The sequence below is a fragment of the Dasypus novemcinctus genome, chromosome 14 (genome assembly GCF_030445035.2).
Source record: "Dasypus novemcinctus isolate mDasNov1 chromosome 14, mDasNov1.1.hap2, whole genome shotgun sequence".
Classification (NCBI taxonomy): Eukaryota; Metazoa; Chordata; class Mammalia; order Cingulata; family Dasypodidae; genus Dasypus; species Dasypus novemcinctus.
In genome coordinates this window covers 69,765,186-69,783,153 of record NC_080686.1, presented here as the reverse complement: position 1 = coordinate 69,783,153, position 17,968 = coordinate 69,765,186, and the positions used below count along the sequence as shown (strand labels likewise).

At 37.2% G+C, this 17,968-nt stretch overlaps 1 protein-coding gene across 18 annotated transcripts in view; it reads right to left on the bottom strand.

The window, feature by feature from the left end:
* OXR1 (oxidation resistance 1) overlaps positions 1–17,968 on the bottom strand; it is a 531,828-nt gene that overhangs the window by 142,955 nt on the left and 370,905 nt on the right. For 2 of the 18 annotated variants that reach the window (XM_058275907.2, XM_004457546.5), the window contains exon 1: positions 14,374–14,483. The exons of 12 other annotated variants lie outside the window; for them this stretch is intronic. Coding sequence is in view for 2 of the 6 variants with exons in the window: in XM_071207990.1 (XP_071064091.1) it covers positions 14,374–14,392 (19 nt within the window). In the remaining 4 variants the exon portion in view is untranslated. Of the gene's footprint in view, positions 1–14,373; positions 14,558–17,968 lie in introns of those variants that run through there. 4 more of the 18 variants (XM_071207990.1, XM_071207994.1, XM_071207996.1 and 1 more) reach the window with 4 other exon arrangements.

The window sequence follows — 17,968 nt, the reverse complement described above, 5'->3', positions numbered from 1 at the left end:
CTCCACGCGGGTCAAGGAGGCCCGGGATTTGAACCACGGACCTCCCATGCGGTAGACGGACACCCTAACCACTGGGCCAAGTCCGTTTCCCATGGTTTACTTTAAAAAACTTCCCTACCCAATGCCCCTTGGTTTATTTTGTAGAGAAAGTTTTTTCAAAATATTTTTTCCTGATTAGCAATCCATATTACAGATTTCCAGGTAAAAGTATTTTTTCTGTCTTGTCCATTCAAAACAGACACATCTGACCCAACTTTCAAGAAGCGCTGAGGCCACATTTAGGTTGCACTATGCCAGAGTTCATATAGTTTATGGATTATAAGAATAATTTGCAATTGGCATATTTTAAGGTTAAGTTACCTCTTGGTATACTTTTTAAATGTTCAATACAGACTTTAAAATAATTTATGCTTATTTCACTCTTACTGATAAACTGAAAAGTAAAAAGGTATGCATTAGAGTCTCTTTCTAATACATACTCTTGCCTTCTACTACTTTCTTGATATAAGTACCTTATATTTATATACCACTTTTTAACTTTAAATGTCATTTCTTTCCCCCAAGCTCAATGCTGGGAGAGGAGCAGAGGGTTAAGATAGAGCAGATTATTTATGATAACTGTATCGTAGATCAAGACAATAAAATACTGTACAGAGGTTGTTTAGTGATTGTGGGAAGAGAATGCTAATTTCTGTTATCCTTTCTTCACTTCTTTTGTAACAGAACTCTGATTCGATTTAGGACTACATACATACACACACACATAGAGTAAAAATCCTTTTTTTTTTTTTTTTAGGTCATCATGTGGCACAGTTCTGCACACTAAGGCAAAAGCTAGAGTCTGCTTGAAGTTTGTGGGAAAGTTTTTGCCTCACTAATACACAGGCCACTTCTTCCTGCCTCTACCTTCCTGCTTCCTGGAATATGGATGTGATGGCATGAACTGCAGGAGCTCTCTAAGAACCACAAGAGAAAAGGCTAAGAAAATCCAAGGGCAAAGCCACTAGGATGGATATTCTTAACAACAACAACAAAAAATAAAAGTGTTGGTGAGGATGCAGAGAAGTTGGAACCCTTATATATTTCTGGTAGGATTGTAACGTGGTATATCCACTGTGCAGATCAGTTTGGTAGTTCCTCAGAAAGTTGATCATACAATTTTCATATGACCTGGTAATTCCACTTCTTAGTATATAATCAAAAGAATGGAAAGCAGGGACTTGAAAAGATATTTGTACACCAATGTTCATAGCAGAATTATTCCCAATAGCCAAAAGGTAAAAACAACACAGGTAACCATCAAAAGAAGAATGGATAAACAAAATGTGTTATATACACACAATGGAATATTATCCATCCATAACAAAGAATGGAATTCTGATAAATGTAACAACATGAATAAACCTTGAAGATATCATGTTGAGTGAAATAAGCCAGATACAAAGAGACAAATATTGTATGCATTCTGTTATATGAACGCAACCCCATAGACAGAAAGTAGATTCTAGGTTACCAGGAGCTAGGGAGTGAGGAGAATGGGGAGTTATTGCTTAATGGGTGCAGATTTCTGTTTGAGGTGATGAAAAATTTGGGACAATGGATATTGGTGCTGGTAGTATAATATTGTGGATGTAATTAATACCATTGAATTGTACATTTGAAAATCATTATAATGGGAAATTTCGAGTTTATATATGTTGCTACAATAAAATTTTTTTTTTTTTAATTGGCAACTTCAGTTTTGGTATCCTAAACCTATACCAGTGATTATCTATTCTTGAGTTTTTTTTCTACCTGAGGAAAAAAAGTGTTACGTGTTTAAGTGATTATAATTAGGAGTCTTTACTCAGGGAAAAATGCAATTCATCATTGATACAATATTAGAGTAGGAATTTGAATTTAGGTGCTCAGCTTTTAATTCTGTTATCTTTCTCTTATGGTATCTGTCTTCCTGAACTATAACTTTAAGTGTTCTTAACTCCCAATACATATAAGATATAGGATTCAACACCAAGTCCTAGAACATAAACACAAGGGTAGTTTCAGAGGAAGGGTTTTAATTGGTACTTCCACAGCCTTAAACAAAATGCCAAAGTTGTAGCCAATGACCGTTTTTGCTATTTCATAGATATGTATCTTGACATCTACCATTCAATTCCAATCAATGCCCACCCTTTCTGAAATGCTTCAAGCTTTTAGTTAGCCTTTCTTTTCCCTCTCTTCTACCTATCAAAACTTATATAATAAGAGGAGAAATGTAAAATTAATATAATTGAAGAAATTTATGGGGATGCAAATATTTTAAGAGAGTATATACATTTTGTAAGAGGGACTTGTAAATCCAGTTGAACCTCTAAGATCTGAAAGCACTAAAGAGTCATTTGTGAGTGGGGGGGCTTGGCTGGTGCTCCTCACCTATAACCCTCTGCTTACTCATTCCCCTTAAGCTTCCTTGCTGCAATTTCCACACCCAGCCAGAACAGATAGCAATACTGCAGAAGGCAGGGATTTGGTGCTCACTGTTAAGAGCTGCTGATTCCTAGAATTAGAAGAGTGTTAGAAAGGAATGAGTTTTTGATAATTCTATACATTTTAAAAACATCCTTAGTGGATATTTTAACATGTAATACAAACGGGTAGTTAAAATTTTTTAACTTTTAAATTTATGCTCGGCCTGGTATAAACCCTCTAATAAATATTCTTCCTTCTACCTTCCTCTTTTCACATCAGCGTTCATGGTGTTTTGTGTAAACAGCCGACTTCCTCTTCCAGATTATTCTCTAGTAGTCATTATATTCCTTACATGTTTGTAGTAGTTCCGTTGTGCCTAGCAAGTTAAAAAAGAAGCACTGAACCAAAAGACTTGGTTTCTAGCCACAGATCTGACTCCCTCTCTGTATGAAAGTGGGCACAGCATTTACCATGCTTGCATTTAATATGCTTCAGTTTTCTTAGGTGAAAAAAATGGTGGTTAGATTCTCAACAGAGGATCTATGACTTAAGCTCACATTTACACATATATCGTTAACCTTGGCAACAACATTTTAAAGGAGAGTAACATTATTCCCTTATTGCCCGGTGAAGAAACTAAGGCTAAAGGAAGTTCAGTGACTTTTCTAATGTTGCACAGCTGGCAGTGGCAGGGACACCCAGGTTTTATCTGCCTTTTATCTCTGCAGAGAAAGCTAAGTCACAGCTTTCATATACAAACAGGGGGTTTAATTGGGGAGATAGAGAGGGACCCTTAAATTCAAAGGACGAAGCAAGGAATTCTTTCTCTTAAGCCATGGAATTGTAATTTATAGATATACCATAGTTAGAGGACACTGACTTTTTTTTTTTCTTTTCAAACTACTTTTATTGTCCCCAGAGAACCAAACCTGCTTTAAACCTTAGAGTTGCTGAATGTCTCTCAGGGATGGAATGGAGGATGCTGCCATGCAACTCAAAAAACAAACACAAACAAAAGCAGTTTATTAAGAATTATTTGGGCAAAATAATGATGGACTGATGTGATTTATTTTATATTTAAAATGCTTTAGTGCTGATATATGTGGGCTCCCTATAATTTAGGGGATAAAAGAAATTTTAGAATTTTTGTGCTAGTCTTCTTGGCATAATAAAATAACAAAACAACCAATAGCACAAATGCATTTGTGAGTTTTAAAATTATGCTATTAAATGGAAAAATAGAAATACAGACACTGGCAATGACAACGATTTTACTTTGTTAACTGTACCACCTTCTATTTTTTACCAAAATCTTCAGGGAAGATGGCAGTAATGGGAAGAATAGGGGACTAGTAGTCAAAAGATCCAAGCTCTATTCCTGGAACATTCACTGACTCACTCTGTGACCATGTGCCTATCACTTGATCTCCCTCATGTTCTCAGATGTTAGAATTAGTGTTTCCTCATTCGCCAACCTCTCTGAAATACTGTCAATGGAGGTATGACTGTGTTTGCAAAATACTATAAAAGGGCTTAGAGGGAAAAAAACACAAAAGCTTGAGATTTCAGCCTTAGCAGACTTAGCATGAAGCATAGCTAGTAATTTTAATAAGAGAATTTAAATATTATTTCACTATTTCTAAATAGGTAGAAACTTTTAAAATATCTTTCCTAATGTCATCTTCTCTCCCTTTAACAATGTATCTTTCTCATCTAGTAAGAAAATCCTTCAATTTTGCCAATTTAAAAGAGAAATGAAGAAACAGCGATTTTTTCTTCTCTACAGCCCCTCTTACCATCTTAGCTCTTTCATAAGGATCTGGTAGAGTCCATTTGAAGGGCTGTTGTAGTTAAACATTAAATGGAAGCAGGAATTCAGCATACTGGAGAAAGGGGAGAGCCCCAGACTTTGAAATTTTTCTCATGGTTTGCTTCACTCCTTCAATTGTTCAGCAATTGTTGAGTGCTGCACAGTATGCTAAGCTCTGAAGATATGAAAACAATAAAGATGTGGTTCCTCCACTCAAGGAACTGCCAAAAGATAAATAACCTAATTCTTACATATGCGAAGATGGAGGAGGACAGCAAGGAGGAGACTGGAGCATTTCCAGCATCAGAGAAGAAGTGGTCTGATAACCTTAGTGTCTGAAGGAAACAAAAAAAATTGTACTGTAAGTTTTATAGTAATGGGTTTTTAAAAAAATAAATATTTAATCAAACTGAATTGTTCAGCAGGCAATGTGCCAGGCAGCAATAAAGTCTATAAAAGCATCCATTTTGGAGTTGACAGAAACAAATTCAATTCTATCTATGGGTTGACCTTTGCGGCTGGGGCGGCTTGCACCCCGATGCTGACGGGGGGTTTGGGAAAATTTGGCCTCTCAAATATCTCTTTTTGAAATTTATATTTTGGAGATGATAAAAGCATTTATACCTCATAGGGATAAATGGAGATGAAGTGAGCAAATGCACATAAGCACCTAGCTCAGTGCCTAGCATATGGTAAGTTGATAAGGGCTCAATGAATATTAGTTATTATTAAGTATCTTAGGTACATTCTCTCATTTAATCCTTACAACAATCCAATGGACTGGTATTTCTAACATTAGCTTTATGTGAAGAGGATATGGAACACAGGAAGTGCTAGGAAGATAGGTTTAAACCCCTGAAGGACTATGTACAATAAGATAAGGAGTTTGGACTACATAGCAGTCCATGGGAAATTTTTGAGGAATCTTAAAATAGAGAACTAATGAGTTCTGTGTTTTAAAAAGATTATTAAGATGGCAGCATGGATAATGGGTTGGAAGGGCAGGGGGAATGAAGAAAGGCTAGGTGTTCAATTATGAATTCCTTGTTATAAATCACTTTGGTGTGATAATAACAATGGGAAATACTCTCCTTAATGCCATACTATAGACTCTGAAAAGGGATGGCTGGTGGATGCCCTTTGTCTACAACTTCTATCCCTTCCTATACTCCATCATAGCAAAAGCTTTAGAATTTACCTCCAAAATGCTTAAATCTTTCAAGTATGAAGTCTACTAGTAATGGTGGACTTCTTAGATTGATTTTCTTTGTTATGAAGTGGCATGAGGTTTTAATTATCTTTGAAAAGACAGTAAGTAAGCTCTCTGCTGGAACTGGAGTAACTAAATATCAGTATGATTGTTTCTTGGCTTCAGTGGAACAGTGGAAAGGAGTTCTAAAAGCATTTGGAGGGAAAACGGACTTGGCCCAGTGGTTAGGGCGTCCGTCTACCACATGGGAGGTCCGTGGTTCAAACCCCGGGCCTCCTTGACCCGTGTGGAGCTGGCCCATGCGCAGTGCTGATGCGCGCAAGGAGTGCCCTGCCACGCAGGGGTGTCCCCCGCGTAAGGGAGCCCCACGCGCAAGGAGTGCGCCCGTAAGGAGAGCCGCCCAGCGTGAAAGAAAGTGCAGCCTGCCCAGGAATGGCGTCGCCCACACTTCCCGTGCCGCTGACGACAACAGAAGCGGACAAAGAAACAAGATGCAGCAAATAGACACAGAGAACAGACAACCCGGGGGGGGCGGGGGGGAATTAAATAAAATAAATCTTAAAACAAATTTTAAAAAAATTAAAAAAAAAAATAAAAGCATTTGGAGAGTGTCAATAGCTTTATCATTTTGTCATCTTCATAAGTGTCATTAATCTACTATTAATAATACATTGATTAAAGAGTGGTATATATATAATAGTAGAGTTGACATAAAAGACAATATCTCAGTTTACCATTCATTTGTCACCACATATCTAGTGTTTTGTCTTTTTTATTAATTAAAAAAGACTATGTTTCTTATTGCAGCAGCATTGTAACATTTGCAGTACAAAACAGTGGTCTTTTTCAACTAGTTTTTATGGAACTATTTAAGAGTAAATGTATACTTTGAAAGAGCAAGCAATGTGAAAGAAGTTTAAAACACAATGAAGGGTATAAAATAAAAAAAATAAAAAATAAAAGCAAAACCCACCCAAAAAATGTTGAAGGCTACACTTCTTTCAAAATCCCAGAAGCTCAATAGTTCAGAAGGACTACTATCTGGACTATGCAATACAATATGATTTTATATCATTAGAAATCTGTTAGAAACCAAGTTTTCTCTTTCTTTTTGTTTAAAATTGTGGTAGCTAATATATATATATAAAATACAATTTGCTATTTTAACAATTTTAAGTGTAAAATTTAGTGTTAATTATATTCACAATGCTGTGCTACCATGAACACTATCCATTACCAAAAGTCTTTCATCACTCAAAACCAAAATTCTGTACCCATTAAGCAATAACTCTCATTCCAGTCCCTGGCAACCTCTGATCTACTTTCTGTCTCCATGACTTTCATGTAATGGAATCATATAATATTTGCCCCTTTGTGTCTGGCTTGTTTTACTTAACATAATATTTTCAAGGTCCATCCATGTTGTAGCATGTATCAGAACTTCATTACCTTTTTAAAGTAATATTCCATTGTGTATATATACCACATTTTGCTTATTCATGACCTGTCAAAAGACACAGGCTTTTTCCTCCTTTTGGCTATTGTGACTAATACGTTTATGAAAATTGGTGTACAAACAAATTTTCTTTTGAAACCTTCTCTGCAGGTGCTTGAAGTTATTTACCCTCAGAAAAACATGCCCTCAATCTTAATTCCTGTAGGTGTGAACCCACTGTAAATAGGACCTTTTGAAGATGTCATTTTTAGTTAAGATGTAGTCAACTGATTCAGGATTATTCTTAATGCTATCAATGGAGGCTTTATAAGGAAGGTAGCAGGGAAAAGCCAGAGGAGAAAGAATCTGGAAGTCAACAGAACCCAGAAGAGAAAGAAGATGCTGCCATGTGCACTGCCATGTGGCAGAAAGGCCACGGACACAAGGATGGCTGGGGGTCAGCTCCAGAACACCACAGTCTTCAGGGAGAGAGTATTGCTCTGCTGATGCCTGGATTTTGGACTTTTCCCAGCCTCAAAATTATGAGCCAATAAATTCCTGTTGCTAAGTCAATCCACTGTATGATATTTGTTTTAGGTCTCAGAAACTAAAACATTGTCAGTTTGATTTTTTTCTCTTTCTCCATATGTTTCATATCCAATTTTGCTTTACAAGACATGCTTTATTATAGTTGCTCTGATTTCAAATGTTTGCATAACATATCTGTGTACATTGGGATCCATGCTACTGCCGATATAAGAGATAACCATCTGGAGAAAATATTCAGGACATAGAAGAAAAAAAGGGTCTTAGCACTAGATATTTATCAGAATTTGCAATTTAATAATAACATAAGAAAAAGTACACGAAAGTCCTTTAAAAAAAAGGTAAGCTCCTCTAAAAAAATAATGATGCAGCTAAAGCATGTTATTATATACATAAATTGTTTCAAAATACTTAAAAATGAAAATTAGATATGGTAAATGTTCTTGGGAATTTTTATAATGATACAATATTAAATTTATTTGAAGTGTTTGAAAGTGTTTGAAACTGAGAAAACATATCAGAACACTAATGCATAATAACCACAAGATATTTTCCTCAGATTTAAGACTTGCTGGTTTTTGTTGTTGTTTTTCTGTTATTACATGAATCCACATTGTTAAACCAGGAAATCATCTCTGAGACTTGGCAGGAAAGGGTGGAGAAGGAAAAAAAAGTCATTCTTAAATTAAACACATTTCAAGTTTAATAAATGTGTAAAAATAAAAAAGAAATGAGAAAATGAGGCACTTCTAAAAATTTTACTACAAAGACAATAAATCAGACAAAGGAAGGTTTCAAGAAACCACAAGATGAAAGCAAAAATAAGTAAATTAATTTTAAAAATATGAATAAGGACTAAATTTAACGGGAAAAGTCACTAAGCTTCAATCAAGGTCGTGCCATACAGAGAATAATATTAGTAGAAAGACAACTGAAAAAATAAAACGGTAAGAGATAGAAAAAATTTGCTATTTAAAATATTAACTCCCCAAATGCCTTAATTTTATCATCTACAAAAAGTGAAAAGGGTTTTCTTAGTGAATAGGATGACATAGCAAATGATGTGCCTTTATATGGTAACTTAATTTTAACAGTTTTAAAAAAAGATAAAACATACAATTAGGTGTAAGACCTTGACTTGCCTCAATCAAGTGGACTTGATGGCTTTGGCCCTGGAATATTTCTAATATCTCTGATTGTTTTTTCAATTTTTAAAAATTACTTCCTTTTATCTTAATGAACTTTTCCTACCAAAAAAGACACACAAACAAAACCCAGAAGAGAACAATATAATACAGAGAAATTTTTTTTAAATTCTCAAAATTATAGACAGATTAGTATTTGAAAAAATATGAAATTAAAAGAGCAAATACTATGCCTATAGAAAAGGAAAAGGTATACATTAACTATAATTAGAATTTCTATGATAAGCAAATACTGTTGCAAATAATTTAACATTTTTTCATAAAGTAAATATGTGAAAAATAGAAGATAAATATAGCTTTTCTTTTTTTGAAATTTTAAAGTGCTGTCACGTGACAACATTTCAACAAGACAAGGAAGTGTTATTTATCTCACATTGCAGCAATAACTTAGTGACTAAAGTGGATGGGACTATAAGACCTAAACCTCAGTTCAGGATGTTGACATTTCTCACTTGAACATATCTATCCTGTTCTCATCAAATTCATGTTCTAGGGTGAATTATTTAAAACTTAAATCTGACAGTGAATATATGATGCATAAACTAGCTAACCAGTAGAACCAAAGTCAGGGTCAAACAAGAAGTATGCAGATTCTCACTCTATATACATGTGCTATTAGAGCAAACTGAGGTCACCCTGCTTTTTCATTCACTGTAGCAACTGTTTTTATTAGTCTTTTATTTTGAGCACTAATAAGCCCTTCTTTATATCAATGCCCTGAATTCATTTCAAACACAGGATAAAAGTTTTGACTTTTTGAAAATTTTGATTAAGCATAATATGTCAGAACACGTAAGGTGGCTCTGAAGACCTTTATAATAAGTAAATAACATAACATTTATGTACCTCAGTTCTTTGTAAAATGGAAGTAATGTTCACAGGGATGTTATGAAAGTTTAAGTAAAATGAGAAGGTGTGTTAAAGCTTTTTATACATTATCCAGTACAGGGCAAATTGAAGTTATTTTCAGTGATAAATAACAGTGACTTTATGAATTGGAAGACATGCCTACAGAAGATCAACAATGCCATTGTTCATAGGCATAAATCAAGAGATATCCTAGAAGCAGGTCAGTCATGCATTTATATCCAGGCCTTGTCTAACTGTGAGACTTCACCTTGTCTTGCTACCACTCTGTCTAGCTATATTGGTAACAAACATAAATTCATTTCCCCTCAAGGCCTTTGCATTACTATCTTTTCTACCTGGCTAGCCACTTTCCTGCATTCTTGTATACCTGACTTTTTCTCATCATTTCGGTTTCAGCGCTAATGATCCCTCTTTAGAGATCATTTTCCAAGCTAACTGCAAAACTGCCCCACCCACTCCAGTCTCATTTGATCACATTGCTCTTCTGTTTTCTTCTTCATACTTACGTGAAATTCCTATTTCTTTTTCACTTGTTTATCTATTGAATGACCAGCAGGTCAATGACTAAGCATTCAGTACAGTAGGCTAGATAGGACTGCCAATGCTTTGGCTAACAGTCAGGAAGTTCAGAACGACCTTGTCAAATAAGAGAAATGAGCAGCTGAAAACCCTAATTTCTTCTAGAGGAACAAGAAGGGTAAGGAAACACACATAAGGATGAAAATGCAAACCAGACTTAGAATAAATGGCATTTTTGATTGTTTGTTTTGCTATTAAATGTAGGATTGGTGTTGACCTAATATTTTAGCCAAAAGAGCAAATAACTGAAAATAGAATTTCTTGCTCTTGTTTGGCAGTACCTTGCAAACTGAATACTATGAAACAACAGACTGAAAGTAGACATGAAATTGACTGCTTTCTATGTCATGCATTTGGATAGCTCAAGCAGTTGAACGTCTGCCTCTCACATGGGAGGTCTCAGGTACAGTTCCCGGAGCCTAGCCTCCTAAAGAAGACAAACAAACAATGAGCTAAAACAACGAATAGACATCCAGCAAAAATGAGCAGACATCGAGCAAAAACAATGGGCAATGAGAAAAAAAGACAATGAACAGATGATGAGCAAAATCAACAACCAATACAATGAGCAAAACAAGAAGCAGACAACCACCAAAAACAAAACGAGCAGAGAGTGGATGTGGCTCAAGCAGATGAGTGCCTGCCTCCCACATGGGAGGTCCTGGGTTCAGTTACCAGTGCCTCCTAAAGAAAAAACAAACAGACAGTGAGCAGACAACAAGCAAAAACAACGGGCAAAAACAACAAGCAAACAGATGGAGCCATCTCAGCGGGGGGGGGGGGGGGGGGGGGGAAGAAATGCATAAATATAATGGTCTGCTTATGTATGTCTCCCTCATTAGACTCCACTTGTATTGCTAAGGACTCTGGAGCTGGTCTTAAGTTTGAATACTAAGTGGCTCTGCCGCTTGCTTGACCTTGGGTAAATTTCTTAATCTTTCTGTACCTTAGCTTCCTCTACTGTAAAATCGGAGAAGTAAATTTACCAAAGGCTTAAGGTTGATTAGGGGCTAGAGTCAAGAAATATTTACTGAAGATGTCCCATGTAGCAAGCACTTCTCTTGGGACTAGGGATAGAATATAGAAAGAAAATGATGGAAATTCCTTCTTTACAAGTTGGCCTTCCAGTAAGCAAGGTGAGTATATATACACACATACACAGAGATACACTAGTGCTAGATAGCAATAAGTGCTAAGGAGAAAAAAGCCCACAGCAAAGCAGAAAAGGGGGATATGAACTCTTAAAGGATGGGGAAGAGGGGGATTTGAAGTTGGAGACTGGGTGGCCAGGAAAGTCCCACTTAAAAGGCAACTTCTGAGTAAGGCCCAAAGGAAGTGAGAGGGCCAGCCATGCTGATCTCTGTAGGAAGGGCATTCCAGGCAAGGAGAACAGTAATTGCAAAGATCTTGAGACAGAAGCCCACATCCGGTGTTTTAAAGGAACAGCAAAAGGCGGCAACATTTAAGTGGAGTAAACAAGGGGGTACTGCAGGAAAGAAGGGTACCGTAGGACATGCACCTGCCCTTTTCCGGCTTTTTCTTCACTCCTGTTTCCTGAAAGTATCCCTATTCTCAAAATCAAAACACACACAAAGCACATTACCTTTTATTCCCCCTCTGCATTCTTTTTTTTTTTTTTTAATTTTTAAAGAAGCTTTAGATTACATAAATGTTACCTTAAGAATATAGGGTGTTCCCATATACCTTAACCCCTCCCCCTTGAACAGTTTCCCCCATTTGTATTCAACAGCATTATTATACTTTAAGTATTAGTGAAGTACCTTGTGTTTGGAGAGATAGCAATGATATTTATTTTTACAACAAAATATAGGTATTATAGTTGAATATGAGGTGTACAGCCTTTATCATATCATAAAACTAAGAGATTTGTCTGTATTTAATTATTGTCACATTTTATAAAATCTAAAAACACCATCAATTTTAAGATGTACCACTGAGAAAGAAAAAAACGCCCTGCTAATGAAACTACAATACATTATTGACCATAAGAAGCTTTCAGATTTCAAGAAATTAAAAATGCAAAAAAGGAGCATCTTAATTTGTAACATTGATTGTAAAAATCGTGGTAACCATAGGTTCTGAGAGGGGGGGGGACAAAAGAATAGGTGGAACATAGAGCATTTTTAGGGCATTGAAATTGATCTGATGCTACTGCAATGACAGGTACAGGCCATTATACATTTTGTCAAAACTTATAAAATCATATATTGCAAGGTTTTTTGATGTAACTTTTCTGTAACTTAAAACTTCTTTAAAATAAAGTTAAAAAATATTATCAAATGTAACAAAAATTTTTAAAAAGGTGCCTCCTAGAAGCAAGGAAATAGAGAGCTGCTCAGTGCAGAGGGCCAGAAAATTCTCAAAAACAGTCATAACATCATCTTACTAGACAAACAATACACATTTATTAAGTGCCTATGGATGGTTACAAAGAAGCAAAATGCATAATCTAGGGGAAGTAACTTAAGTACTACATATGAAATATTAATTACTATCCTTCACAATGATGACTATTGTTGAAAACAGAATCATTTGGGCAAAAAGATGTCTGAGTATGCAAGTCCCAGGAGGATATGAGATGCAGGAGAGAAAGCAGAGTAAAGAGGGAGAAATAGGTGGTGCCAGGGGAGTGTGGCTTGCGGGTGGGGTAGGAAGAATGAGAGGAGAGATCCAATTTAACCCTGAGCTTCATTTAAATTCAAAAGTGTTCTAGACCCGTTTACACCAAATCTTCTGATCTTCTGAAATATAATTGCGGTCCTGTATCAGAAATAATACTTTAAAACATCAGCTTGGACAAGGGCTTTATATATTTTTGTAACATCTACAACTCTATATCTAATACAGAAGAATTTCCATTCTAGTGTGTTTTTTAAATTATGAAGATTGAAAACTAGACAATTTAAATACTTCTCAAATTTGAACCGAATGTAATTGATTAAATATTTGGCATGCTTAGAAATTAAATTTTGTTATGACTGGTTATCAACCTCCCTGTTGATTTAAAAGTTTGGAATTTGTGATTAAAATAAAATAGTTGTTTAGGCTGAAACCAATCATCTAAATTTTTTTCCTTGAAAATTTTGTGTGTGTTACGATTATCACCACAGTATTTGTATGCTGAACTGGAAAAATGAAATTAGACTGCTTATTTCTAATTAAAAACATTTCTGTTTCTGCAATAAGAATTTCATAAATAAATTCCCTATAATGTGAAATAACTGCTTTCACATTTGAATGTACTCCTGTTCCGCCCCCTCCTCCATTGAGCTTTTAACTGGGCATTATGCGCATCAATTTAGTAATAATTTGAAAGGGATAATATCCTGCAACAACATTAAGCTTCATGACTAAGTGGCAAGTTATAGTACACATTCAGATGTGTTGTTACATAGTTGCTTGTATTGGAGAAAAACTAATGGTAATTACTTTTTTTGAAAGGCAAAACTATAAATAAATAATAATGCAGAACAATTTCATTTTTAAAAGTCGATAATGAATTCCATCTACTGCATGCCATTAAAAATCAAAGAGATTACTTACATGCCTCAGTTATTTTTATATCTTTATTCCTTCCATTTAAAAGTACAGGTCGATCCATCAATACTAATGTAATTTTTGGCCTGTTTGACCAAAACTTAAAAAAAAAAGGTAAAAAAGTCCCTATTTCTCTCCTCATTAAGCAGACTTTTAAGGGGATGGTTACAGGACCCTTAAAGAAATGTATTAACCAGTCCTTGAGACCTAGAGCATAGTGGTGATAAAGCATGAGCATGTGACTTTGATCACAATCATTACCCAAGTTATGCACAATTTTTTTTAGTTAAAGGCAGCGTAGGGCAATAAGGAAACCTAATGATTTTCTGTGAAGGAATGGGGAAAAAAAGAAACTTCACTAATGATTTGTTACAAATGCCCATAAGACACCAAAACAGACTGAAAATGTCTGTTTTCTGGGAGCAGCTCCTTACAGAATCACAATTAGCAGCAGTCCCTGCAGCAAATCATAGAGAAATAACATACAGGCACATAAAATCTTTCTTCATAAATTACATTTAGGTCAAGTATTTTGACAAGTTACCCCTCCCCGCCTCCCCCGTTAGACATTCCCTTTCTGGAGGCAGTAGGCACAGATCCATACAGCCACTCATCTGAGTTTTGAAAATATAACCTAAAGTAAACCCTATCAAGTCTTGTCTGACTTTCCAAAACGACTTGTACAAATGCTGAGAGTACTTAACTGTACCTTTACGTGAGCAGAGCATTTCTGAAGTCCTCCCTTCAAGCCCTGTAAAGCCAGCAATATGCTGTTCTCAGGAAAGAGGAGCCAGGAATTTGGGTGCGTGTGCTTCCCCGGGTAATGTAACACTTCCTTGCTGTGAGAGTGCCCTCTCCTCCCACTGGGTCCCTGACCCCTGGTGGCAGTGTGCGAGATTCAGAGGTTTCTGTGCTGCTCATTGGAAACGCACTGCACCCATCCTGGGACTGTGGGCTTGCTCTTGGCTCACTGAACATTTTGGAAACAGTGGCAGCATGTTCTGCATTACAGGTTACTAAAATGACCCAGTTAAGCCTACACTGGATTAATAACAGAACTCAATATTTAACTTCTGTACCAGCTCTTATCATAAAGTAAATCAATGGCGTGGCCACCTTTAGCAAATCTCTGTTGTATAGTCCTCATAGCACTGGCTGGCAGCGGATTTGATAAGCTGCGTACTAACCAGGCTGATGTTTTCTACCTTTACAGCTACTTAAATGCTGCTAGCTCATTAGCAGAACATACCTTTGAAAATTTTCCCAGAACCACCTACTGCATTGTCATGGTAAGTATATGCTGCTTTGCATCATAGCTATTTCTTTCTGTCTTTTTTCCCTCTTAGGGCAAGGAGAGAGCCCACTACCACACCTAGTATGGTTGAACATGTGGCAAATGAGCAGATGGGTAAGAGTAATAATAAATTTCCCCTTCCTACTTGGCTCCCCCTTAATCTACATTCCCTGTTAGCTCCATGGTAGCAAATGGCAGCTTCTACAGCCTAATTCTCTCACTCCCTCTCTGTTCATGTCCTTAAACTCCAGAATCATGGAGAAGATTTTGACGGATGTTTCCCTTTTATTGTCTCCTGTCACCCCATTTTTATGGGTTTTTATTTTGGTGTTAAGGATCACAACCATCAGGTATGAAAATGTCAGCTCAGCAGGTAAAACACCCTGCAAGTCAAAGAGCTACTGGATTGAGGAAATAAGTGGGCTTCATGGGTAAGTTAAAAATGTATAAAGGCGGCGGACTTGGCCCAGTGGTTAGGGCATCCGTCTACCATATGGTAGGTCCGCGGTTCAAACCCCGGGCCTCCTTGACCCGTGTGGAGCTGGCCCATGCGCAGTGCTGATGTGCGCAAGGAGTGCCATGCCACGCAGGGGTGTCCCCCGCGTAGGGGAGCCCCACACGCAAGGAGTACACCCCGTAAGGAGAGCCGCCGCCCAGTGCGAAAGAAAGTGCAGCCTGCCCAGGAATGGTGCCGCACACACACACAGAGCTGACACAGCAAGATGACGCAACAAAAAGAAACACAAATTCCCATGCCACTGACAACAACAGAAGCGGACAAAGAAGAAGATGCAGGGAATAGACACAGAGAACAGACAACCGGGGCGTGGGGGGAGGAAGGGAGAGAAATAAATAAATAAATAAATAAATAAATAAATAAATCTTTTTTAAAAATGTATAAAAGTCACCACAAACTATGTGGCAGAGTTAGTATACTGCAATGAACTGATAATGATTATAAAGGAAACAGAGACCCCGTTGCCACCAGTTCACACCACCAGTTCTATGTAAAAGTAGTAGTACCAAGCTTCTGCATGCAATACAGAGCTTATGGCCTTTGCCAGATTCTGACAGTTCCATAATAAGCTTCTCATTGACTAGTAAAGTACAAGACCATGTCAACAAGCTTCTTTACAGGAAAATGGTACAAATTGGCAATAAAACTCATTCCCAAATGAAACTTATGATTCTAATCTTCTTGATGAACTACACTTGTTTCCACTACAAATTCTGTATTTAAGTTCCCACAGCATTTCCTAGGAAGGCTATTAAATAAGTAAGGTAATCTTTGTGTGTCAGTTTGAATTTGGTGAATCCCAAACAAACAATATTTTTGAACCAATCTATTCCTGTGGGTGTGATACCCTTTGACTGCATTAGAGTTTGTTAAGGGACCTAATCACCGATTAGATTGCTTTTGATTGGACTACATCAGTGAGACATGACTCAGGTTAAGTCCCTGCCCCCTTGCTGGAAGAGAGATACACAGAAAAAGGAAGCTCTGCCATTTTGACCTAGCCATGTGAGAGAGAGGACTTAAGGATCACTAGAAGCCTACGCTGAAGTGTGACGCCCCCAAGATGCTGGGTTCACAGAGCAGCTCAAGCTTGAAGAGATGGATAGCCTGAAGGGGAAGGCAGGGGCCTTGGTAGAGGTCGGCCACCATGTTGCTTTACCATGTGGGCAGGGCACCAAGATCACTAGTAGCTGACTTTGGTGAGGAAGCATCATTGATGGTGCCTTGATTCAGACATTTCGTGGTCTCAGAACTGTAAGCTTTTACCATAATAAATGTCCTACTATAAAAGCCAACCCATTTCAGGTACCTTGCATTGACAGTCCTTTGGCAAATTACCTGTCCTCGTTTCAGTCTTCTGTGGACCCCAGAAAATTATGTTCTTAAGCTAAACCATTCCTGTACATGTAAACCTATTGTACATAGGGCCTTTGGGCTAGATTCAGTTAAGGGGTCTTTTGATTAATCACTTTTGATTAGATTGTTTCAGTTAAGGGCCTTTGATTAGATTGTGGGACCCAGGGTGGGTCCTGATCCTTTTACTGGAGTTTTATATAAATGGCACACAGAGAAAGAGAGGCTGCCATTTTACCCTTCCATGAAAGAGAGGACTCCAGGATTGCCTATAGCTGCAGAAAGACTTAGAGAAGCCCTGAGAAGCTGAGAGAGACACTGGAGGCTGGAATCAGCAGAGTAGTCTGAAGCTGAAGAGACACAGCCCAGGGAGAGACCAGTCATATGCCTTGTCACCCAGAGCTGAGCTTGGGGAGCAAGTGAGCCTGGTGGAGAAGGTAGAAACCAACTCCAATTTGCTTTGCCACATGGCAGGAGTCCAGTATTTGCCAGCAGCCAACCTTTGGACCTTTGGTAAGGCAGCATCTCTGATGGTACCTTGATCTGAACATTTTCACAGCCTTGGAACTGTAAGATTTTACCTTAATAAATTGCCATTATAAGAGCCAATCCATTTCTAGTATTTTTGCATTGGCAGCCCTTAGCAAACTAAAACACTATGTAAAATTTCTAGTAAATTTCCTGGCATTCTATTTCAAATAGGAGCATAAAAAATATTAATTTCCACTCCCTTCCTTCCAGCCATAACTGGCTTATTCTGGTACTAGATATCAATTTATTAGCATTAAAGTAATGCTAATGATTATGGTGCCTAACATATGTGTAATGCTTTATCATTTACAAAGTGTTTTAACTAATATTCTCATATTATCCATACAACTGCCCTGGGAGATGGTGCTTATTCTAAAAGTTTGCTGAGCCAGCTATTTGGGGAAAAATATTGACAGAATGTTTTCCTTGCAGGTTTATCTGGTGAGCAGAAAAAGAGGGCAGAAGAAGTGTTTTTCAAGCTGTCCAGATGTTCTTCTTCAAATAATTCAGTATAGCTGCAGACTCCCGGGAAACAAGAGCAGCAGGTAGAAATCAGGAATGAACTGGCTCTTTTTTAAAGCAAGACTTCTTCATATGTTACAAGAAGAA